Source organism: Taudactylus pleione, unplaced genomic scaffold, assembly GCF_031769625.1.
Source record: "Taudactylus pleione unplaced genomic scaffold, aTauple2 ptg000019l, whole genome shotgun sequence".
Lineage (NCBI taxonomy): Eukaryota > Metazoa > Chordata > Amphibia > Anura > Myobatrachidae > Taudactylus > Taudactylus pleione.
The window spans coordinates 18098601-18125269 of record NW_028284421.1 but is presented as its reverse complement, the minus strand read 5'-3'; the positions used below and the strand labels follow the sequence as shown (position 1 = coordinate 18125269).

At 41.1% G+C, this 26669-nt stretch overlaps 1 protein-coding gene across 1 annotated transcript in view; it reads left to right on the top strand.

Annotated features, from left to right (window-relative positions):
* The window catches only part of DUOXA2 (dual oxidase maturation factor 2), a 30695-nt gene extending 7464 nt beyond the window's left edge, over positions 1-23231 (top strand). The window contains exons 3-7 of the mRNA XM_088445742.1: positions 2849-2906; positions 3389-3523; positions 4349-4562; positions 8661-8875; positions 21627-23231. Of these exons, the coding sequence (XP_088301868.1) occupies positions 2849-2906; positions 3389-3523; positions 4349-4562; positions 8661-8875; positions 21627-21796 (792 nt within the window). The 3' untranslated portion in view covers positions 21797-23231. The remainder of the gene's footprint in view (positions 1-2848; positions 2907-3388; positions 3524-4348; positions 4563-8660; positions 8876-21626) is intronic.
* The last annotated feature ends 3438 nt before the right edge of the window (positions 23232-26669 follow it).

Here is a 26669-nt window from a genome sequence, read left to right as displayed (position 1 = left end):
TGGTGTATGCTCAATGTAAACCAGGCAAATATGTTATTTGCAATACAAAACACAAACAAGTGCTCTCTTGGTTGGGGCACTCGCCTACCTTAGTGAGCAGATCATCTGTATAAAACTTAACTTTTAATAATAATAAGTAAAATAAAATGCAATCTCGAGGACAGTACAAACAAAACGCAAACAGACACACAAATATAGTACTGACCAGTACTTGTTATATAAACCTGGGACCGAGCATAAGGTTTCACTTGCTCAAAAAATGCAATAGCAGGTTTGTACACAATTGAAGTTGAGTTTTACAATATGGTTAGAAATTAATCAGTACCTAATAACGATATTCGGGTAATAGTTCAAATTCTGGATATTAATACCATGATAAAATTAGATTACAATATGTGAGTATTGATTATTGTGGTTTATCAAGAATATAATCAACACCAAACAGAATTATTAGTGTAGTAATCCAGCATCAATGTTTAAATACAGTAGTTATTATATTGGATTATGTGGTGATCCAGTACCAAATCAAATTGTAATTCCAAATTCTACCAAATTCTACCTGCACTACAACTAATGCTGGCCATACACTGTCAGATAAAAATATCTGTCTGACCGACAGACCAATTTAAAAGCAACAGATATCTTGCCCACACACTGACAGATAAAAATATCTGTCTGACCAACAGACCAATTTAAAAGCAACAGATATCTTGCCCATACACTGACAGATATTTTAACACAACCAACAGATTTTTTCAAGCAAAAATCTGCCAGGCTCTGTCATATTTTTGTTCCCTCACAGGGGAGGGACAAAAGAATTTGCACTTTAGCAACTATAAAATATGCTGACCCCCATTTTCAAGTACCCCAAATTTGCTGGGCATAGTTATTTTCGCCCCCCAAAAATTCTAAATGCTCTTCTGCATCACTTTCTTCAAAGTCACATTTATGCACTTGCCGCGGCAATTATAAACCACGACTTCAATCAGTAGTTATAAATGGGGGACCCATATTGATCCCCCATGTCTACACATCTTTAGGGGGGGTTCCTAGAATATTTCCCGAAAATTCCCGTTGTTGTTGAACCTGTAAAAAAAGTAGCAAAAATTTACAAAAAAAATGACATAAGGTCCCCCCCCAAAAGGCAAACCAGCCCCAGGCTTGCCAGCCAGTGGTGGTTTCTAAAAATACGGGGAACAAAATGTGTAGGGTTCCACCGTATTTTAGAAACCAACACCATGTTGCAGGGACTAGTGCTGGTTTTAAATATAGGGGGCAAAAAAGACGTGGGGTACCCCCTATATTTAAGACCAGCACCAGACCCAACCGTCCGGGGTGTAATGCCACAGCCCGGAGACCCAATCACCGGGGCCCCAGGTCCAGAGCATTACACCCCAAGTCGGTCAGCGCAAGCCGGTGATCTCGGGGGAGTCGGGGGCCCCCCAAAAAAGGGTCCCCCCTCTCCCGAGCACCACAGGCTTACGCTGAATCCTGGGGCTCATCCCCATACCCCTGGAGCGGTGGGTATGGGGGTAATAGGGGGGCCAAATAATGTAGCACTATTGTACTTTACAGTGGAACTACAAGTGCCAGCATGCCTGCCATATTGCACTTGTGGAACTACAAGTGCCAGCAGACATGCGGCACGTGTAATTTCACTGTAAAATAAATAGGTTAAAAAATCCAAAACACACACACCGTGCCCAGTATAAGTTTATTACATACACCTACCCATTCACACATACTTACCTATACCAGATGTTCTGTCCCATTCTCCACGTAGAATATCCAAAAAAAATGGGCCTGCAAAGAAAGATTTCATACTCACCTACATCCAGCGCTGGTCTCCGCAGTAATCCATGGGTGTTTAAAAACAAAAAAACGTCCTTACCCGATCCACGGAACACAGCTATGTGTATGTGTGTTGTCACACATACACACAGCTCCCGAATGGCAGCTCTCGGCTCTTCATGGGGCATTGCAGTCCTGTGAGCCAATCAGCGGCAGCGCTGACTGTAGAGCGCCCCCTGATTTGCTCCGGCAACTGACAGTTCCCACGTGGGCTGAGTCACACCACGTGGGAACTGTCAGTAGCCGGAGCCAATCAGCAGGCGCTCTACAGTCAGCGCGACCGCTGATTGGCTCACGGGACTGCCTAGACTTCAACTAATCTATGACGCCGGAAGTGAACAGCGGCTACCCGGAAGTTCGTCGGCTCAGCTCTGCAGTCGCTGGGGATAGAAAGGTGAGTGCATGCACATGCAGAGAACTGGGGGAAAAGTTGGTCGCTCGGGCAGTGACCGCATACACTGCCCGATGCGGCCGACTACAAGCTTGCAAATATCGCATCAGTCCAACATGCTGGTCGATTTGGCATGCCAGACCGATCGATATTTTGATCTTGGTCGCCCCCACACACAGTACAATTATCGGGGCGATCCGCGGATATCGGCAGGATCGCCCCGATAATTGTATAGTGTATGGCCAGCATAATATATGATCTGGCAGTGCTGTGCCCCAAACATTCGTTAATTTGTAGACATTTGCATTCCTTTCTATTACATTTTGTTATAAACTTTACTATTTTCTGTACTAAATTACTTAAGAAGAGACTATCTGAATAGTTTCTCGGAAAACAAAACAAAAAAATATCAACCTTCTATTATTGGCAACAGTGTCCCTAGGATTTAAACTATAAAATACATTTTTATAGCATTAAACCCTTAGCATGTTTTTAGTCAGTTGTCTGCTGAGAAACCAAAATATATATGCACACATGATCTCATTACTGTTTTATACCAATGTAAATATGTACTAAATAAAAGAAACAATCTCTTTTTGTTCACAGAGAATATCCTGGGCATGCAGAGTTATAATAAGCCTGTTTATAGGAGCTGTAACAGTTGGTAAGCAATTTACTGGTTTCCTGGACACTTAAATTCATATCATATAGACCTCCACTGTGATATTGAGTCTAAATTGTATTGTGACAGATCTGTAATTGTTCCAAAGCAAGGAAGAGTGCATTGCCATTGCATAGCATAGAACATATGGGATTAACGTATCCTCTACAGTAACTAATATGAATAAGTCAAAGAAGAGTTCCATGGTCATTTAAAGTCACAAGGCTGTAAAGTCCATGGTAAGCTGAGGTGACCTTTAGAATGCATATGTTTACAAGTTATCTTAATGAACTCTGGAGTGATGACATCAGAACCCAATAATTATAACTAGTGACATCATAGCTCATTGTATACATTTTACAGAAGTTTATACAAGAGATCCTACTATTAATACAGTATATTATTTATGTATAAACAATTAAACAGTAAATATATTGTACATTATATCTTAATAAATAAAACACTATTATCACTAATATCTGCAGCTGTGAACTTCACCACTGACTGGGAGGTTGGATCAGTCGATGCTACAACTACATACAAATCGTTCAGTGATGCCATAGTGAATGCTAGCATTGGAGTACAGGTTGGGTTTAAAGGTGTCAATATAACCTTAAAAGGTGAGACTATAGTAGACACATCATAGAATGTATTTACTTCACAAATATACAGTAATATTAAAGTATCTAAAATAATAATTGTTTATTTCAAGTGATTAAAAAGAAGGTATAGTGATAATCTACTTTATGATGGCTACACACATAGAGGGACAAATGGGACAGATGAACAAAGAACGTTTTCCTTAGTTGATAGCACACATGCATGTCAATGGGGACAACTGGGTGACCAGTTTTAAATTCTGCTCAATCACTTCTGATAGGAACAGGTTTTCATCTGTTAATCGGCCATAAATATTGTTGTATTAAGTTAATTTGGATGAGACTAATCATATTGGTTGACAAATGTTGCATATTTATGGCTAACTGGTAAAAAGGTTTAATTTCTCATATAATGATGGCTACACATGTTGACTTGGTCGTTTAACATGTTCACTAAGCAATCAATTTTGACACACACATGAAGACCTGGCTCAAATTAGAATAAATTGGGTTTCATCTTCTCAGAAATGGACAAACATTGTGCAAATATTAGACATGGGGTTCTCAACTCCAGGCCCCAAGTACAACCAACAGGCCATATTTTGTCATGCACAATTGATTTATTTTATTTTGCTGGTTCAGTAATTATCCCACCTGCTTCCACAGACAGAAATCCTTAAAACATGACCTGGTGGGGATACTTGGTTGAGGTTGAGAACTACTGGATAAAACTATTTGGTAAATTTAGTAAGTTCATCTATGCTGGAGGAACTGGACAATTATACAAACAAATGGCACTTAATTATCCCACGAGTTTCTAAATTTTTGTATTTTTGTTTTCAAAAGGAAATCCCATTCACCAAATTAATGAGACAATTGACTATAATGAACAGTTTCTCTGGAGCTTTGGATCAAATTTCAATCAGTATTACATTGATGGTCTGAATAGAGGTCTCCCTAACCCTATTCTGTACGTGGCAGAAAAATTCACCCAGTATGACCCATGCGGCTTATTTAGCCAATACAGAATATCTGGTCATTACGCTTCAGCATGTATGTGGTAAGTGACATTTCCAAGTTAATAATAGGTTGTATAATATGTCATTCATTCTACGTAGAATTGTAATATGTCGCACAATTATGACTATATTGAAACACAGCCACAAAATTTATTTTATTAAGATTTTCTTTCACATTTCTATAGTGCTGTTTTATAAAGAGACCAGTGGTTCCCAAACTGTGCACCGTGGCACCCTGGGGTGCCTCGGGACACTTGCAGGGGTGCCTCAGTATGGTGGTCCAGCACCAAATTAAATTATTTATGGTCAATGTAATGCAAATATGTGGGCAAACAGAAGTGCAAACCTGTCCACCACCACATAACTGAACCAAAGGATGACAGGTAATCACAATTTACTTCACTACATTTATTTCTGAGTTTCTCAATAACAAACTTAACCTAAGGGGTGCCGGGGAAACAATCCTGATACTCTATGGCGCCCTGACTCAAAAAAGTTTGGGATCCACTGTTATAGACAGTTTCATAAACACACTACAATTTTTAGGTGATTTGGTATATCTTACCATTATTGTCATGTTACTTTTGTGTAAACAAGAACTTACTATAATTGACTGTATGAAATAACAATAAGTTACCACCACCAGATTTTTATTTATTTATTGTACTTTGTTTTTAAGACTCTATTTTAGAGTTCTAGGAACTAAGGGTAACTCACTTTTGCGATAACTAAATGTAGCCCTGTCTTATAGATTAATATCTTTATTAAATAGTATAGCAGCACATATTTAAAGTTGCAACAAGGGAATGGAAAACAATGATGGATGTTTATATACATTAAAATTGTAAAATAAAATAAAAATAACATTTAAGGTAGACAAAAAAGAAATGGCAAAGAAAAAATAAGAAAAAATAAATACAAATAAATGAATCCCTCACCTGTTGCTTGGTCTAAATATTGTTCTTGCTGATGAGTTTACTTTATCAAAAGAAAAAGAAAAATGTATTGTCTTGTGTGATGCACAATTTATAACATTTAGATAACAGAATTAACAGCGCTCCAAGGAAATGTATATCTATGCGGGAGCTGCTTGACAAGCGAGAAGTCCTATCTCGCGAGGTAAAGTTATAGATAAAGCGCGTTATGTCAAGCGCTACACCATTATCAATTGATATGCCTGAAAATGTATTGATATTAGATCAATACTAATGCCAATACATTTTCAGGCATATCGATTGATGATGGTGTAGCGCTTGACATAACGCTCTTTGTCTACAATTTATAACATAAATTTTATGTATTATACTAAGACAATATTGAATCTCAGCAAAATTTTAAAATAAGGAATGAGAAAATAAAATGACGTGAATTAAATTAGCTACTCCACCCTTCAGGCATATTCAAACAATATGTAAAAGTTGCATACAGAGACCTGTTAGTTGGGTTGGTTCATTAGTAACAATTTGCAATTTAGTTTAACATTTTACTATATACAGTAACAATTACACCTTAGAAGTCATAATTATTAATCCTTACTTCAGTGTATTATCTGTGGTAGAAAATAAGATCTTTACATTTTCTGTGTTTAAACTAGAGATGTGCGGTTCGGTTTTGGCTCAGATCTTTCTGCCATGTACGGACCTTAGAATGCAGCAGAACAAGCCAGAACAAGGCATAATATCATCTTATATGGACAAAATGTCATGTTTCTCAAACATGTGCCAGGGGATGTGCAGGCTCGGTTCTACTCGGTTCCGTTCGGTTTTTTTTCCCGAATCTTATTGGGTTTCAGCTGTCACGAGTTTTGGATAGCCAATAAGATTCGGTAAAAAAAAAACGAACGGAACCGAGTAGAACCGAGCCTGCACATAATAATGACTTTTTGCCTCGTTCAGAGATCCAAACTTGGCGGGAAGATCTGAGCCAAAACCAAACCGCACATCACTAGTTTAGAATATATAATGCAAATATACTGTGTTAATAAAATATGGATGAATAATTCCAAGTTGATACTGTGAACAGGTTTTAACCAAATGTCAGGTTTAGTACATTATATCTCACATTTCTTATATAATATTACTGTATGTTATAATGGGCTGGGTACGGGATGCCGGAGCTCGGGATCCCAGCGGTCAGAATCCCGTTGCCGGCATCCTGACAGTGTTAGGATCCCGACACCTGTCGGTAAGTATCCTAACCCTAACCCTCTCTCCACGCACCCTAAACCTACCCTCCTCCCTAATGCCTAAACCTAACTCTCCCCCTAGTGCCTAACTCTAACCCCTAACCCTTCCCCTAACCCCAGTACTTAACGTTGGGATCCCGACAGCTAGGACTTCAGCTACCTCCTGTTATAATAACGTGATAAATAAATGGCAGCACTCAGTATTCTAATCTTGTATAAGAAAACCTTTTCTGTGATCTGCATTATACCCTGCAGTCACAACCCTGTGTTATATATGCAGTCATATACACCAGTGTTGTTATGGTATGTTTGGTCGAGACAAGCATTATACCCTTCAGTCACAAACCTGTATTTATATTCACAATCATAGATAACAGTGCTGTTTACAGAGTGCAGACTTTCCGATCCCAGACTCTCATGTAAATATACCTTAAACAGCAATTTTATCTATAACTGTGAATAAAATACAGGTATTGTATTAGTATAATAAAAGGCAATACATTTTTATTTAACTTTTGATGTAACATTTAAACTTGATGTTAGTGGTCGCACCTCCTTACTTCATAATGGAAAGTCATATGACCATAACTATATATGTAGAATTAGGGTTTGATATGATATGTCGACAGTAATCTCAACATTCATTATATCGACATGGTCATAATATTGACACTGTATATGTCAACAATCATAATGTTGATTGTGATAAAATGTTGACATGGTAGAATGTCGACATATCATCACTGGTGGTCCAGTGGTGACTTACTTGCTCCAAGCGGCTGCAGTGACTCCAGCAGTGTCTTCCTCGTCCCGGCTGTCATGTGACTGTGACTTCCCAGGTCAGAGCTCCAATTCTCTTGCATTCGGGTGAGAAATTCTCCCCTAACCCTAATCCTTAACCTCAACCCTCCATCTAGTGCCTAACCCTAACCACTCGCCACAGCCTAACCCTAATCCTCCCATCCTCAGCCTAGCCATAATATAGACATTCTGACAATATTGACATTTCACCTATCGACATTCTGAGAAAATCCACACATTGTCTGTAGACATTTTAACAATGTCATCATCATAATCACAGCTGTCAACATTGTGGTGTCAACAATAGGACTGTGGACAATGTCATTGTTGACCTTTTGACCACATCATAGAATTATAGGAGTTCGTTCTACATAATTATATGATATTTCCAGTGTAGTCAATGCTTTGTTACTGGTAAATCAAAGCCAGCCATACATGTACATACTGAAAACCTGCATAGTTACAGGGGAATCAGTATGTAATGCCAGCTGTCCGGATGCCTCCTGTCAAAATACCAAAGCAGCATACCGATGATTGGTATCGTGGCAGGGGTTGGGTACCCCGCACCCTAACTGTCCCCGTTAGTGCCTAAACCTAAGATTCCCCCCCTTCTTGCCTAAACCTAACCCACCTCCTTAGTGCATGCCCCTAATTCCTCCCAGTGGTGCCTAACCCTAACTCTCCCCCCTAGGGGTGCCTAAACCTAACCCTGCTACACTGCCTAAACCTAACCGGGCTGGTGTCCTTCTGGATTCCGGTGTCGGGATTAAGATAGGTGGCGGTATTTCAATGCCTATCTTAAGTCCCGTGTCGGGCTTCCCACATCGGGATTTAGAATGGCGGCATCGCGGCCGCCGGTCCCATAACTACATCCCATCATGGATCCCGTTACATGCAGGAATAGTACAATACATTGCTAGACCCTATTGCATATTTTGAGTAATGAGCAGAGCAGGGGCCTATCCTTAATGTGGATGATCTGGTGCCTGCTCCAACTGCACATTTACCACTCCGAAGAGGCCTCTGCTCTGCTTCATTTTGGACAAGAATCTGAAAGTGGAAGATATACTGTCTTGCACTCAGAAATAACCTGTGTTGTATATTGATGCTTAAGAAACATAATTAACTGTAAATCTTGAATTTTGCTTTACAGGGTGGCATTTTGCTTTTGGATTATCAGCAATATTCTATTCTCTATGCCTGTTTTCATATATGGAGCTTATATGATTCTAGGAACTGCGGCTTTCATCATTTTCTCACTAATTTCTTATGCAACTGTGAGAAATGTAACATTTTGTAATATACAGTTCGGATCAGAGTCTCTGAAAACACAATATGGAGCATCTTTCTGGCTGAGTCTGGCAACAGGTGAGTTAAATACTAATTTATGTTTTTAGCACTTACCTAAGATGAAAGAAAGATACAAGCTTATTTTTTCTTTTTGATCAATTACCGTAAATAGTTTTCTCCCCTATAGTGGATGGACAAGAATCATGGCCCGTACACACAGGATGATCAGACAACGATCAGATATCGTTGTCTGATCGTTCTGCATGTGCTGGATGTTCGATATCGAACATCCAGCAACATACACCAACCCCAAAACAATGTAACGACCCGCAATCAACAATATTGATATCGACCATCCGTGCCCGCGCATCGATCATCGTTTGGTTGTTAGAGGGGGTTACAAAAAAGGGCGATATAAATTATAAATAATATCGTTATCGTTTATATCGTCCTTTTTATCTGACCGTGTGTATGCACCATCAGATAGACATCAGTGACAAACTGAGCAGTGCTGGCTAGAGGGCAATTCACTGTTATGCTACTCCTGCTCCTGTTTTAGAGCTGCGTCACTGTATATAGCAACCATAGACCTCAAGTACAGGCAATTTCAACTAGAGGGTGCATCATAGATAAACCATGTCATGCTTAATGTCTCAAACCAATAGTGGCAAAGCAAATTTAGTCCAGATTTTTATCCTGATGAAAGACATGGCCACTTTTTCCTTCCTCTCACAGTTCTCACTGGCTGCCTGACATCCAGACATAGGGCCTGATTCAGCAAGGATCGCAATTGCAAAGAAGCATGCAGGTAGCTTTGGAATTGCGAACCTTGCAATAATGCAAATGCAGCAGGAAGTGTATGACACCCCCTGCTGCATTTGCGATCACAGCACTGTGACGGAGGTCACAGGCTGGGATCACCATTGCAAACATTGCAAACATCGATGGTTGATGATCGCGATGATGGACGGCGCCAGGTGGCTGGCCAGCTGAGTAAGCCTCAGCTTTCTCAGGCTGGCAGGCGAGCGAGCCCAGCAGACTGCGTGCACTGCTAAATCAGGCCCATAAAGGGGCAGATGTACTAAGCTCTGGAAAGTGATACATTGGAGTGTGATAAAGTACCAACCAATCAGCTTCTAAATGTCAAGCCCAGCCTGTAAAACGACAGTTAGGATCTAAGTGGCTGGTAGTTTATCACTTTCCAGAGCTTAGTACATCTCCCCCTGAATCTCATATCCTCCAGGACAGCACTACAGTGGAAACAACAGAGCAGAACTACCTCCTCACCATACATGCTCCCCTTCCCGCTGACTTCTATCAGCCCCTCTGCTATTAAGTTGTCAACAGGCAGACATCTTTCTCTTTACTACTCTACATGTCCGCTAAATGCCCACTGACTTTTATTACCAGACTTACTGCCTACTCAGGGATGACCACGATGAAGATGTCAGCACACAGCCATGGTATAGCTTGCCATAATTACTCTGCATGTCATCCCCAAGTTGGTGAGCAGATGCAGGTAGTCTGAGCTGACAAAAAAAAAAAAAGAGAGAGACCGGGGCACCAGGCAGCTCATCCTTTATTGCTCCCTCGGCCCTACTGGAAAGCCATCTGATCTTTTTATTAGTAAAATATACATAAAAATGGGTGGAAAAAAAAGGAGAGTGGAAGGAGATGGGACAAAGAGGAGATTAGAGAGATACATTGAATGATGGGAAAACACAGAATTGTGTAAGGGGACACACCAGGCAGCTCCTCCAGTATTGTCCCCATAGCACTACTGGAGACCTGTATGATCTTTCAATCAGTGGGATCTAAATAAAAGAAGACGATAGAGTAAAAGGGAATTTGGAGGAGGGAGACGGGATAAAGAGGAGGAGATAGAGAGAGACATGGCAGATGGGAATAGAGATAAGGGGGATAGGCAGTTGGGGGTTGTGGAGGATAAAAATCCCAGACAACGCCAGACAAAGTGGACCACTGTGCTCTGCCCACAACCCAGTGACAGACGGGTCAAAAATAGTAGAGTTATTTTATATATATATATATATATATATATAAGTTCCAGTAAGACCCACACTCACTGCAGCAATATGATCCGTTTGGGGTGCAGCCACAATGTAACCATCAGGAAATCTGGGGGCCACTTGTGTATAAAAATCAAAAACTGCGAAGGCACTCACCATTGCAATGATAAGAAATCCTTTTATTTACATACCACCAGTCTTATATGAAAGGCTAGATCCAACATTTCGGTTTCATGTGAGACCTTTATTGCCACACAATGTTCAAGCCATTGAGGAAGGTGCAATAATAACAGCTAAACAGCATTCAATACATAGCAAAGGTAATACTTACCAGGTGAGAGCCATGTAATCAAAATCTCAAGTGGCCCGCAAGGGTGTGGGCATGGTCCACAAGGCAATGCCCACTCAAAGGAAGCAGTGCCAAGCCTCACACTGGATAACCAATCAGTGCATAGGGAAATCACATGTTAACGAGGTCACATGGGGCGGACATCCACTGCATCACCTCAATGCAGGAAGGCACCTCCTTCCTGCAGGCACCAGCATCAGGCATAATAGTGTCATTGTCAAATATAGCATGAGTCATTGCAAACACGATGTATGGGGGCGTGTCAGCACACTGGCTTGTCCCATATACAAAACCACATGATGTATTAGGTTGATGGATAGTTTAGCCCAGTGGTTCCCAAACTTTCTCAGTTCATGGCACCTTTATTCACTAAGACTTTTTTTGTGGCACCCCTAGGCCAGTGGGTAGAGAAAAGATCTAAAATGCCTAGCAACAGAATGTTTGCTTTGTTTCAAAGCAATTGGCAGATTTGATAAGTGATCTATGAAACCAGACAGGTACCTGACAACTTTCCTAGAATGTAAAACACCCAGATCCAGGCTTTTTTAGGTGGGTAATGGAACTTTGCCCACTTGACCCAATCCTTAGTGTGCCACTTACCACCAGCCTGCGCTGTAGCAGCACATGATTACTGGCAGCAGCAGTGGGAAGTGTGATGGTCTCAGGGACCTGGCACACAGAAGTTGGGGCAGAGACACCTCTCTCTCCCGGATGTGAGCACATCCCTGGTGATGCGGTCAGGATACCAGCGGGCACTACCCCACCCACCGATATCCCGACACACACATCCCGACATGGGACTAAAGATAGTCATCAAAATCCCGACACCTATCATTAGCCCCACTACTAAATCCCGACACCCGAACTTACCTTTAGCTGTCGGGATTTAGACCCGCCGGGCTGCCGCTGCCAGTATTTGATCCCATCCCTGTGTGTGTGACTGTGCAGCGGTGGGAAGTTGCTGTAGTACTTTGCAACTCTCTGAGCTCAGCAGGAAGCTGTGTGATATGGGGTGGTCTTAAGGGGGGTGATTGCCCTGATCTCTCCCCTCCCCGGATCCAACCCTGGTGCCTGTGTGTAAAGGGTGTGGGCAAAAGTGGTCCTCACAGTGCCAGTGTACACGGGGTGGGGTAGCACAATACCAGTGTACATGGGTTAAGAGCACAGATGAGGCTACACAGTGTCAGTGCACACAGCATGGGGACACGGATGGGCTGCACAATGTCAGTGTAGACAGGGTGAAGCCACAGGTGTGGCTGCACAGTGTCAGTATACACAGGGTGGGGCATAGGTGAGCTACACACAGTATACTTCTTTCCTGCTGTAGTTTGCAGAAAGCTACTGCACAGCAGGACTCCCACTGCCATCACTCTGGAGGTGGAGCTGTCACAGATTCTTTGTGCAGAGAGTTACAATAAATTTATTCCAGTGCTCCTCACTCCTTTGCTCTCTGTGAACCCCAGCAGCTGGCTGCCTGTTCAAACTCCTGAGCACGCAGAGCAGCCTGACGGCAGGCAGTGCTGGGGGTGGAGATGGGAGTACTGCTGTCCTGCTGCAGAGATATCATTACTCCGCAATCTCGGAGAGGGAATACCAAGTCAGGGGCACAGGAGGAGAGACAAGACTTCAGCCTGGAATCAGGTCAGCCTCAGCCGTGCAGGAAGGAGGAGAATGGAGGGGGCAGAGCCAAAGCATGCAGTCCTGAGTTTCTGTGCAAATGGACGCACGCGGAGGCTGCTATGGTTTTGCAGCGTACGGCTAGTCTAATAACTTGCCGGCCCATCTAATATGGAATCGGACTGGATCACCAGGCTGCGGCACCCCAGGGTGCTGCGGCGCACAGTTTGGGAACCACTGATATCAGCCTATCAGATATCAGCATAAACACAGCAAAAAAAATTGCTACCAATGTAATCAAAGAAAGTGGATAATCTCCATTACACTTTCATTATAGTAACTAGATCAAAGCACGAACAGGGAGATTGTATAATACATCGCAGCTCATCATAGATATACAAGGCTCTCACTGTAAGTATACCAATGCGAATACAATATTAGACATGCATATACAGAATACATATTAAAAAAACATTGAATGAAATTTGTTTAAACCCTTGGGGGCAACAGTATCTAAATCAAAAATCCATTTTGCCTTGCAACGTTTAAATGCTATTTCTCTATTACCGCCCCTTATCAATGGTGGCTGCCAGAAAAATAACCATACATCTCAAAGATGCAAGTGAGTATCCCTCCGCAAGGAAATGTTTTGCCAACACCTCATCCCTGTGGTCAAGTACCTGCCGAACCGAACTTCGGTGATTGGCCATCTGTTCACGGAAGGATCTCATCGTGAGGCCAATATCTACCAAGGAGCAAGGGCAGGTGAGCATATAAATCACAAACTCACTTGTGCATGTGAGTCTGTGTTTCATTTTTATCAATCTACCCGTATGGGGATGCTTAAATGAACTGCCAATATCCATACAGCGGCAAGTTATGCAATTAATGCACTGAAACAACCAGTACGCATTTCCTTAGTCTTAGAAGATGATTCTCATACTGTTGGTCTCATCAAAAGTTGCCTTAGGCTTGCAGCTTTACGCAAGGATAGCAGAGGTGTCTTGTCTTTAAGTGGCAGCAATGTGTCAGTTTTTATAATCTGCCAATTCTTATGAATTGCCTTCTATACACTAGTGGTATGTGTGTCATACAGACTTGAAGAAATAATATGGTTCTTGAGTTTCTCATGATTAATCCGCTTAACATAGGCTTATGGAATTTTTTCCTTGCCTTAGCGAGGCAGGACTGGACAACCTTTTGAGAGTATCCTCATTGTAAGAAACATGATTCCATTCCATGCAACTGAAGTTCAGTTATATCGGCTTCACTATTGTTTCGAAATACATACAAGAATTGTGATACAGGGAGGCTAGATTTGAGATGTTCAGGGTTGAAACTTTTTGCGAGCAACAGTGTGTTACGGTCAGTGGTCTTACGAAACAAAGTAGTTTTAATCTTTGTTCCAATCCTGAATACAGTCAGGTCCAAAAAATCAACCCCTTCACTAGTAACTGTGTATGTGAACTTAATTGGCATAGGTAGCTCTTTCATTATAATTATAAAACTATCATGATCACCAAACCAAATCATACCTAAATCACCTATGAAACATTTAAGATACATAATATTCTTGCCATACTTGGGGAGAATGCGTGACTGTTCAAAGAAGTGCATATAAATGTTTGCATACATCGGGGCCACATTCGACCCCATAGCAGTCCCTGAGGACTGCATAAAGAAGCCATCCTTATACTGTAAATAATTATACTCCAAGACACATCTAAGGAGTTCGAACAAAAACTCAACTGGAAGCTAAGAAATGTAATTTTGGACTTGAATGAGGGCTTTCCATGCTGCCTCTACACCGTCATCATGAGGGATGATGGTGTAGAGGAACCCAACATCGGTGGTCGTGAACAGCATGGTCAAAGGGACCTCTCCTAGAGCCTTCAACTTACAGATGAAATCACCTGGGTCCTTAATATATGTGGAAATTTGATCAGCAAAAACCTGAAGGAAACTATTTAGATATTGGGCCAAAGGCTGCAGGATTGATCTCTATGCCAATATTATCAGTGGTTTTCTCAAAGTTTTGTGCACCTTAGGAAGTGTGTACAAAATTGGGCACACAGGAAATTGTAGCGTTAAACATTTAGCAAGTGTTTTGTCTAGCCATCGATGTAGGACAGCATCATCTATAATGTCATCCACTTTCTTTTTAATTTCACTAGTAGGATTGTAAGTCAATTTCTTATATGTAGTACTATCAGACAATTGTCTAACTATCTTGGCCTCATAATCATCCAGATCTTGTAAGACAATGGCTCCGCCTTTATTGGCGGGCCGTATAACCAAATCACGATTTTGTTGTAAACCTTTAAGGGCCTTATGGTTAAATTGTCTAAATACTTTTTACAATTGGTCTTATGATCAACATCAGTCGGCCGTTGAAAAGTTTTAATGCTCGAATTCATAGAATTTGGATCAAAAGAGCTAGGTTGTCTGAGAATGGGTAGGATGTCATTATATGGATGTCATGTCACCAAAAAATTCTCGTAATCTGAGCTGTCTCCCCATTTTATAATGGTTGACAGCCCACTGAAATTCACTGTGTCTTTGGAGTGGAACAAAAGGTAAACCTTTGTTTAACAAAGAAGATTCACTAAGGGTTAAAGAATGTGACAACAAGTTAAATATAAGATCTGTGGCTATTTCTTGTGGACTATTCTTTTTGTCCACCTCTTCAGTGTACAGAAGGCAATTCACAAGAATTGGCAGATTATAAAAACTGACACATCGCTGCCACTTAAATACAAGACACCTCTGCTATCCTTGCGTAAAGATGCAACCCTAAGGCAACTTTTGATGAGACCGACAGTATGAGAATCATCTTCTAAGACTAAGGAAATGCGTACTGGTTGTTTTTGGTGCATTAATTGCATAATCTGCTGCAGTATGAAAATTGGCAGTTCATTTAAGCATCCCCATATGGGTACATTGATAAAAATGAAACACAGACTCACATGCACAAGTGAGTTTGTGATTTATATGCTCACCTGCCCTTGCTCCTTGTTATATATTGGCCTCATGACGAGATCCTCCCGTGAATGGATGGCCAATCACTGAAGCTCGATTTGGCAGTCACTGACCACAGGGATGACTAATAAGCCGGTGGCAAAACATTTCCTTGCGAAGAGACACTCACTTGCATCTTAGAGATGTATGGTCATTGACTGGCAGCCACCGCTGGTAAGGGGTGGTGATAGAGAAATGGCGCACAGAGCCCATTCATGTTATGCTACACAGAGCCCATTCAGGTTATACCACACAGTAGTACCCCTTATACACATTATGCCATGCAGCAATAGTGCCCCTTATACATTATGCCACACAGTAATGCCCCTTGCACATTATACCACAAAGTAATGAGCTGTACAGATTATGCCATAGTAGTAGTGCCCCATATAACACATAATTCCACACAATAGTAGTGCCACTTATTATGCCACACAGTAATGCCCCATACACATTATGCCCCCCATCTCCCTCTAGCAGCCTCTCATCTCCCCCTTTGTGGAATCAGCAGCCAGCAGGTGTGGGTTTGTTGCCGGTCCGCCAACTAATTACAGCTAGCGCACTGGCAGGCAGTGGCAGACATTGACAGGCAGCTCTGATTGCTTCACGACCAGCGGTGCTGTCTCTCCATGTCTGCCTGCTGGTGCGAAAAGTGTAGTCAGCTGACAAGAAGGCATCAAATCAACACCGCTGACAACCAGGCCCCCTTGCCAGCCCTGACTGAACTGGCCCACCCCGTGTGCATGACTGGGTGCAGGGGAAGCGGCGGGCCACAGAGGCAGCTTGGACTCAAATGCTGCGAGGCAAAATGGATTTTTGGTTTAGATAATGTTGCCCCTAAGGGTTTAAACAAACAAATTTCATTCAATGTTTTGTTATAGATTATGCTTTGGTCACCAGGCTTGTTTTGTTTTTGTTTTTTGTTCTTTTTGGGTTTGCTGACTTTTTTAATATGTATTCTGTATATGCATGTCTAATATTGTATTCACATTGGCATGCTTATAGTGAGAGCCTTGTATATCTATGATGAGCTGCGATGTATACAATCCCCCTGTTTGTGCTTTGACCTACAGTAGTTACTATAATGAAAGTGTAATGGAGATTATCCACTTTCATTGTTTACATTGGTAACAAGTTGTTTTACTGTGCTGCTGCTGCTATTTCATAGGCTAAGCTACCCATCTAACTAAAAAAGCCTGGATCTGGGTGTTTTACATTCTAGGAAAGTTGTCAGGTACCTGTCAGGTTTCATAGATCACTTATCAAATCTGCCAATTGCTTTGAAACAAAGCAAACATTCTGTTGCTAGGCATTTTAGATCTTTTCTCTACCCACTGGCCTAGGGGTGCCACAAAAAAATTCTTAGTGAATAAAGGTGCAATGAACTGAGAAAGTTTGGGAACCACTGGGCTAAACTATCCATCAACCTAATACATCATGTGGTTTTGTATATGGGACAAGCCAGTGTGCTGACATGCCCCCATACATCGTGTTTGCAATGACTCATGCTATATTTGACAATGACGCTATTATGTTGCTGGGCAAAACCTGACGCCGGTGCCTGTGGCGAGGAGGTGCCTTAGCGCTTTGAGGTGATGCAGTGGGTGTCCGCCCCACTTGACCTCGTTGACATGTGATTTCCCTATGCACTGATTGGTTGTCTAGTGCGAGGCTTGCCACTGCTTCTTTTGAAGTGGGCGTGGCCTTGCGGGCGGGCGTGTGTGTCAACATGGTTCTGGTAATGAGATTTTGATTACATGGCTCTCACCTGGTAAGTATTACCTTTGCCCTTTATTCAGCACTATCGTCAGGCTTAGTATCTAACCAATTTTGTGCGGGCACCCGGTGCAGTATAGGATCACACAGGGAGAGCCAGACACTATGACATTTTATATATATATATATATATATATATATATACAGTATATATATAACTATATAGGACCAGCACTCCAAACAACCATTATAGTGCTCGGGTGCTCACCCCCGCAGCAGTGACCGCAAATATATAACTCCATTTGGCGGGAGGCAATACTGGGCTTTAATGAATGTCACTCAGGACTCATCATTTACTCTGACATTTCAGAAATGTTATATATCTCTTATCAAGGCTTTATCCTTGATAAAGGAAATATTAAATTTCTGAAAGGTCAGAGTAAGAGATGAGTCCTGACTGACATTCATTAAAGCCCAGTATTGCCTCCCGCTGAATGGAGTTATATATATATATATATATATATATATATAAATATACATATATATATATATATATAAATAGTCCAGAAAGCTGCACTCACTGTAATAGAGACCCAAATTGTGGGGTGCTCCATTAAAGGCATTAAAAGTCCCAAATGCATATAAAGTCCAAATAAATGGAATAGGCACTCACCAGTCAATTGAAAAAGGTTTTTAATCACTCACATGATTTAAAACAATGGTCGACGTTTCGGTCCAGATAGACCTTTGTCAAGACAAGAAGTTCACCAACATAACTCCACCACAAGTGACTTGGGGTTACTCGACCATTGTTTTAAATCATGTGAGTGATTAAAAACCTCTTTCAACTGGCTGGTGAGTGCCTATTCCATTAATTTGGACTCTATATATATATAAATGTATATATATATACTGTATATTTATACTGTATATATATATATATATATATAGTCTATATCAAAAGGATCCAGCACTCCAGTACTCAAATACACCTTGCCCCGGTGCTCCTCACTGAACAAGCAAATATATAACAGTATGGTGTAAAGGCACTCAGGGACTAAGCAGCATGAATGAAATCACCAACAATGGCTATTATAGTCAGCGTTTCGGAGGGACAATCTCCTTTATCAAGACAGGAGTTTGTCCCTCTGAAATGGCGGCACGCTGGGGAGGGGGGCGCTGTGAGCCCCTCAGCCCGGCGCAAAGCCAGGGGGGGCACAATCAGTGTGATCGCTCCCCCCCACAGACATAGAAGACTGCTGTGGCGGCAGCTTGGCTCCCCCCCACAGACATAGAAGACGCTGTGTGCTTGGCTGCTGTGAGGGAGGGGGGCGGGGCGGCGCCGGACCTGGGCCCCCACCGGGTACCTCAGGAAGCCCGGGCCTGGGCAAATAGCACCCGCTCCCTCCCCTCTCGGCACCCCTGCTCCCATCTAGGATTTATATCTGTTCCTTGACAAAGGAGTAAAATCCAAAACATTGGATCAAGTACACGCAGAGCTGTGGTTTGTTTAGTCCAGATGAGTGCCTCGATAGAGAGTATATATATATATATATATATATATATAAGCAACGCCCATAGTCATAATAAAAAACATAAAATGCTGGATCGGTCCATGACAAAATGGTATCCAGTGTGTGCAATATTGTTGTATTACAAACAATATAATTGTGTGTGTAAAGACAAATTGTATATGTAAGAGAATTATGATATGTATGTTTTATATTCTGACTACACAGAATGGGGATGCTTGTTATTAGAATTATTATAGTAATATATTTCTTATCACCAAGATGATGGGTGCAGTTAAGAGAGACAGATAATAACCTATAAGGAAATAAGGTCTATTTTTCAATAGCAGATAAAGGGGTCTATTTACTAAGCTGTGTTAGGAGATAAAGTGAATGGTGATAAGGTACCAGGCAATCAGCTCCTAACTGCCATGTCACATGCTGTGTTTGAAAAATGACAGTTAGGAGCTGATTGTCTGGTACCTTATCACCGTTCACTTTATCTGCTAACAAAGCTTAGTAAATATACCCCTTAGATAGGATGTGGTAGCTATCTGATTGGGAAATCCCATTCTCTAGATAGAACTTTGACAATGTAATAGAGTGTGAGTGCTTCCCATCACACGCACATATTACTGCCTGACAAATCGCAAAAACAATAGACCTGCTTCAGGATAGCGAGTTTATCCTGAGCGGGTAAGAGTAACACAGAAACATGCACATATCCATGAGATACATGTATGTTTCTGTGTGTACATATGAAAATACTTTTTAAAAAAAAGTGTTCACCCTCTCCCCAGAAGCATAACCAGCCCCGGACTCTGTACAGCCTGTCCTGGTTCTAAAAATACAGAAGCCAGAATGCATAGGGGAGCCCTTTATTTTAAGTACCAGCACAGGGCTTTTCTGATCCGGTCCTGCTTGTTGGAATACAGGGGACAAAATGAGTAGGATTCCCCAGTAATTTTCATAAGCAGCACCAAACTTATTCTAGCGGGGACGTAATGCCACAGACAAAAGCATTCACGGATCTCACTGATCTTTGAAGGCTTCTGTATACTTCACACCTTTTAATGCTAGTCGCATTAAAAGGTGTGAGGTTACATGGCCAAATACTCACACAGATTCGCATAGTGTAGTAGCCTTGAGCTAAAATGTTTGCAGGCTATTACATTAGCGAGTCTCGGCACCAACTCGCACCATCAAAAAATGCAAGAAGGTGCGAGATGGATTTAAACTAAAACTGACACCCTATTACATTTGGCCCCTAGTGTTTGTATGTCTACTTGCTTCAACTTTCTAGTGATTTAAAATAAAATTTTATTTTAGCAGTCATTGATAAGAAGTGAGCACACAAAAAGAGTTTCTTTTTTTCTTATTCTGTGCTGTTTGCCTATATAAACTCTTGGGGAACACCGCCACATTACTTATTGTTAGAGGCCTATGTATCAAGCCATTTTCTACATACATTTATGCAGAAACTGCAATTTATGCATAATTTTAAGTATTGTTCCTATGTACTAATAGCACATTGATGGAGATTTCTGTGAAATCTCCTGCAAAGTGCTAATTAGCACTGTAGATCACAGTCCCCATTATTATCAATGGGGACTACGACCCCTATGTACTAAAGTTTTTAGCCCCAGTAGTTTACACCATCTTCAGATGGTGTAAACTACTGTAAGCCTATGGGGGCTCCTGGTGTAGGAGAGAGATCTTTTGATCTCTCCCAGCAGTCCCTGGCCGCTCTGGAAGCTGATGCTGTCTACTTGAACAGTGTCAGTTTCCCCCGGGGAAGTTTTTCACTTCTGTGGAAGACTTCTCCTAAATGCCGTGGATATAACTCGCGGGGACAGCGGTAACCACAACCACTGTCCCTGCGAGTTCCTGGTAGTACATACCCATGATATTTTTATTAACAAGAAAATACATATGGCGAGTTAGGTACATAATAGTCACAGCAGTACTGCGATTGTTAGTGCATAGACCCCTTAGTCCCTATAATATTCAGGCTGGATATTTTTTAAATTCTGGTTAAACCATATGAACATATACGTTTCTGGGTAAACTCTCCCTACAGATTCTTCTTAAACATCATATAAACTTATTTTATATTATAATTGGTATCAGTTTTCTGTTTAATTTAAAATGTACTTTGTTCTTGTTCATTTGTGAGTTCTTGGTGGGCAATCAGTTTCTGGTCATATTTCAGGTGTGCTAGAGGCAGGTGCAACAGGGGAGAGATCAGCAGACTTTACATAAAACTAGATTATGGATATCACTTAAATGATTAACCCACATGTCTATGTAATGTAATTGTATATTAGAAATCCAGACTAGAACTACTTAACTCTAACATGCATTTTATAGTTTCCATTTAGCAACAAGCAGTGGAGTTTATTGTAACAGTTCATGCACTTTGTATTAACTTTATTACCCTTCTGTGATTAAACATTGTCACTTCTTTGTCATTTTAGCTTGATCACATTGCCATGCCTATTTCCTCTCTTTCTATCTTGTTTGGCTTTGAAGATTATTTGGAACTATTTTCATGTGCCATTTTCATGTGCCATTTTCATATGTCATTTCAGGTCTGCTTTGCTTTATCATTGGGATGACATTACTTATTTTGCACTGGTGTGTTCCTGAAAAACTAAAGCTCATTTTCAACACCGTTGAAGAAGTAGATGAAGAAGAATCAGCAACTGAACAATATATTACTCACTATTGCTATACCAATGATGCATTTAACCATGTATAAGTGCAAAGCAAATCCATGGACATGTCAATGAGCCTTATTAGTGAATGGACTCTTAACAAGCAATGTTGGTGAACAGTATAACATTTTCAAAATGCCTATAATAGGTATTAGCCGGGATACCTGGCATTGCCCAGGTTGAAGGCTGGACCCTGAAGGACACCTACAGCCTTTATTTGTTTACATTGTACTCGCCTATAACCCGATTCCATTGATCCTGAAAAGAACTCCACTGTTTGCTAACATGCATGCAAACAGTGGTGTAACTATTTTAGGTGCAAAGGGTGTGACTGCTATGGTGCCCGAGCTGCCTCTGTGGCCCGCCTCTTCCCCTGCACCTAGTCATGCACACAAGGTGGGCCGGTTCAGTCAGGGCTGCCAAGGGGGGCTCGGTTGTCAGCGGTATTGATTTAATACCTTCTAGTCAGCTGATTACACTTTTCGCACCAGCAGGCAGACATGGAGAGACAGCGCCGCCGGTCGTGAAGCAATCAGAGCTGCCTGTCCATGTCTGCCACTGCCTGCCAGTGCGCCAGCTGTAATTAGTCGGCGGCTCGGCACCAAATCCACACCTTCTGGCTGCTGATTGCACAAAGGGGGAGATGAGAGGCTGCTAGAGGGAGATGGGGAGGTGAGTTGCTGGGGGGAATAATGTGTATGGGGCATTACTGTGTGGCATAATAAGTGGCACTACTATTGTGTGGAATTATGTGTTATATGGGGCACTACTACTATGGCATAATCTGTACAGGGCATTACTGTGTGGTATAATGTGCAAGGGGCATTACTGTGTGGCATAATGTATAAGGGGCACTACTGCTGCGGGCACTACTGTATGGCATAACCTGAATGGGCTCTGTGTAGCATAACATGAATGGGCTCTGTGTGGGGATGAACTTGCATGAGTCATAAAGTTTGACACTTGCTCAGACTGTGAGGTTAAAAGGATACTTTTGTAGCTTTCACACAGGTTTTTGGCAGACTGACGATTTCCACTGGAGCCAGCCCCGGAATATGTGTAATTTAAGAGTGTCCCCATTTTTATGAATTATGTGACAGTGTGAGGCCCTGACAAAGTTCAAACCTTGGCAAAAAGCTAATTCTGGTCAAACTACCCCACCCTGCTAAATTTGGTCAAGCTAAGTCCAAAACTCTGGCCATGTATAAAGGACAAAGACAGACAGACACACTTTCTTGCTTTTATACAGATGAGGCATGTATGATAATGACTGCAAGTTATAGAAGAACAGCACAGGGGTGAATCAGACGTCAGTATCATTCTGTCAACCTTTAAATATTTTGTTTTTTATTCATAAAGTACAAAAATATGTTTTTAAATGCCACCTGGCTATTAAAGATGTTCACTGTAAGAGAAATGTAACACTAATGAAATTCCTTGAACGACTCAACAGAAATGGCACTAGATATTTATTTTGGTTTAGCCTATATGACTTATGTATGTTATATATTATAGTGAAATTTTATAATTCCCATTGGAATTAAACTCTATAAAAAGATAATACTGTATGTTCTGTTTTTCTTTCTTAACACACAAGATTTAATTTATTAACATTGAAGTTTAAAATTTGCACTATACAACTATGGGCAAACAGTTACAGATTAGTTTTATCTGTCTATTGAAAGTTAGCCAATAAAAAGCATGATATTTTGTGTAATACACAGTTGTAGGTAGCGCTAGAACTATCTGACACTGCAGAAATCACAGGGCAAATGGCGTGGCCATTTTCACTGAAGATTTGCACAGTAGAGAAATCATTGGGAACATGGAAGTGATGCAGACTTTGTGGGGAGCGCATAGTTCTAAGAAAAACATCTGCATTGTTGTGCAGCGTTACCGGCCTATACTCCAGATAACAGTGGAACAGTTGCAATGCTAAGAACCACCGGGTTACTCTGGAATTGATTTCCTTGTTTGTATGCTTCCATTTTAATGGACCATGGTAAATTAGCATTTCATTGCAAATCAGGGAAAAGTGCAGGGGAGCAGGTAATCGATCAATAAACCACGATTCAATCTCTCCAAATCAAAAATAACGGGGGTGCTGCCACAGACAATATGGAAAACTATATGTATGAACATCAGAAGAAGGAAAGAAGAGGATTGTCCTGTGGTGGTGCACAAATAGAAATATTCAAATAAAATATAACCTTTATTTATAAATTCATTTAAAACCTTGTTCATTGAAATATTAAGAACAAATAGACAAATTCAGAAATGGTGAAGACAAAGATAGGAAAGTGATGCTCTAAAAATCACGCTAATACTCTGTGTGCTGCTACAGTATCTTATTATAATTTACTGAGTAATATTATAAGTATCAGTAACACTCATTATTTACCCATGTGTGTGCTGCTCAGCTCACTATGTGTCTCCTGGTCTCAAGAATAATATCTAATCATGAAATAATACTTTTGTTATGTATATTGCATTGGATTAATTACAGCTGATAAAGTGGATCCGTATCATCAGAGTGTAGTGTAATCAATGTAATTTACTGCACTGTCACTTAAGCTGGGTATACACTGACAGATATATTGGCTGATCAATTGATTGGCCATTATATCTGGTGCCTATCAGCAAGTGTGTACTAGTGATATGTCTGTGAATGATGTCGTTCACAGACATATCATGTCGGCTGGGTTTCACAGCCAATGGAAAGATATATCTGCAGACATATCTGTCCATTGGCAAGTGTGTATGGGCGATCAGCCAATCGCCAGTACACTTGCAGCGGCAGCTATGTGGAGGGGGCAGACCCTGGCCAGCAGGGCCTGCGGCTGCCTGGAAGATGATGGTTGTTCAGTGCATATGTATCTACAGATATATCTGCAGATCACTCGATCTGCAGATATATCTGCTAGGTGTGTACCCAGCTTAACTGTTAGCCCACAAGCTGAGCAGCGTGCGTTTGTTGAACAAATGAAAATAAGCCCTTATCTCTAATTGTATGTTTGTAGTGTCTGTCAGGCACATACCTAATATTTATACAAGATATGCCTCCGGGACAATCGAGTTAAGGGGGGTACGCACTGCAAAGATATATCTGCAGATAAAAGAGCTCACAGCACTGGTATCAGTATTGTATGAATTAAATAAAATATATACTGAAGCAAGCATGCAATAAAATAACAATTTATGAAAAGTATCAATTAATTTGTTAAAATGTAACCATATGACCGTGTTCATCTGCAGATATCAAACACAATTGCAAACTATAGATGTAATTGTATGTAAGTTGTGGTATCAAATGATAGTATAGTTACCAGTAGTCTGATAGAAAAAGGTGCCATAATAAGGTGAACTTTCTTAAAATAAACTCCATACAGTTGTTAATTCCACAAAAGTATAATGTGTATACAGTAGGAACCCTTTATTGGAAACAACACGGATATCCTGGATGACTGGCGAGTACGGTATATGAATATTGTAGGTCTGGCTGTAGCAAACGATACAAGGATATCTCGACATTTCTGCGATGCACATAATGCTGACCCTGCTTGTCTCAGACTTGTTGGTCTGGAGACTATTCCCCCCACTATGAGAGGAGGGGACAGGTTCAAAAGATGGTGTAAATAGGAAGTAATGTGGGTGTTCAGGGTGAGCTCACTCCATCCAGATGAGTTAAATGAAACTGTAGAACTTAATTCCATCATTTAAGACATAATTCCTGTGCACTACCCCTCATGGGGATTCACCTATCTGACTAAATAATATTGTGGAAATATGATTTTATGAATAATATCCTCCATTATGGGATGGATTGTGAGATCCATCCTTTATAGGGATAAATATATTTAAGAATATTAATACACTTTATATTTTTTGTCATCCTCTCATTCTCTTGTTGTAATGAATATAGGAGCTCATTCAGACCCTCTCGCTAGATGCGATCGCTCGTTCGATGCGTATGCAAATCCAGAGCACGCCCAGCAAGGCAGGCGATCGCATGGCAAGGCATTAGCACACCCACTATGTCTTGGCGTGCAATCACTATGTGTATGCAGATGCCCACCAGCCATTCATAAGATGACCACTTGCGTACGTCATCTCCTGGAAGTGCTTGAAAACATTGGTACATCGAGCACCATTGGATGCGAAAGCAGCGCTTAAGGTTGACCATACCCTTCCGCAAGCATAGTGATCACTTCAGTGTGTATTTCAACCAGGTGACGTGTACAATGACGCTACCTGTTAATTATGCACGCCTCTGAAACGGCGTTGGGACACTCAGGTACCCCTGCCTTTGCACCTCCACTCCCCCATTTCTAGTGGCCTTCCCCTGTCAACACCCACAAACGGCTTGACCTGTCACGCATTCAGCTGGGCTGTCTATGCTGGGCGAGCGTATGCTTCCCGATCTCTCGTTATGGTCTGTACACACGCAATGCGATGCATATGCATGTGCAGATCGCAACTATTGATCAGCTACGAGCATTCGCATCATAGCGAGAGGGTCTGAATGAGCTCCATAGTCTGATCATATATACACTATAATTATTTTTAATAATCTTGCTATATACAGTATATAGTCACTGAAATATAATCAATCATATGGTTACATTTTAACAAATGAATTTATATTTTAATACATTGTTATTTTATTGAAAGCTTGCTTCAGTATATATATTTTTTAATTCATACAATACTGATACAAGCACTGTGAGCTCTTTAAACTGATATATGATTCATAAGAATCTTTTCTAGAGGGTTCACATCCCCCTTCACTGCAGCAGGACAGTATTGGTTCAGCACCTTAAAGAGGGTTTATTTATTTAAAGATATATCTGCAGATAGAGTGATCTGCAGATATATCTGTAGATGATGGTCGTTCATATACACATATATATGACCATC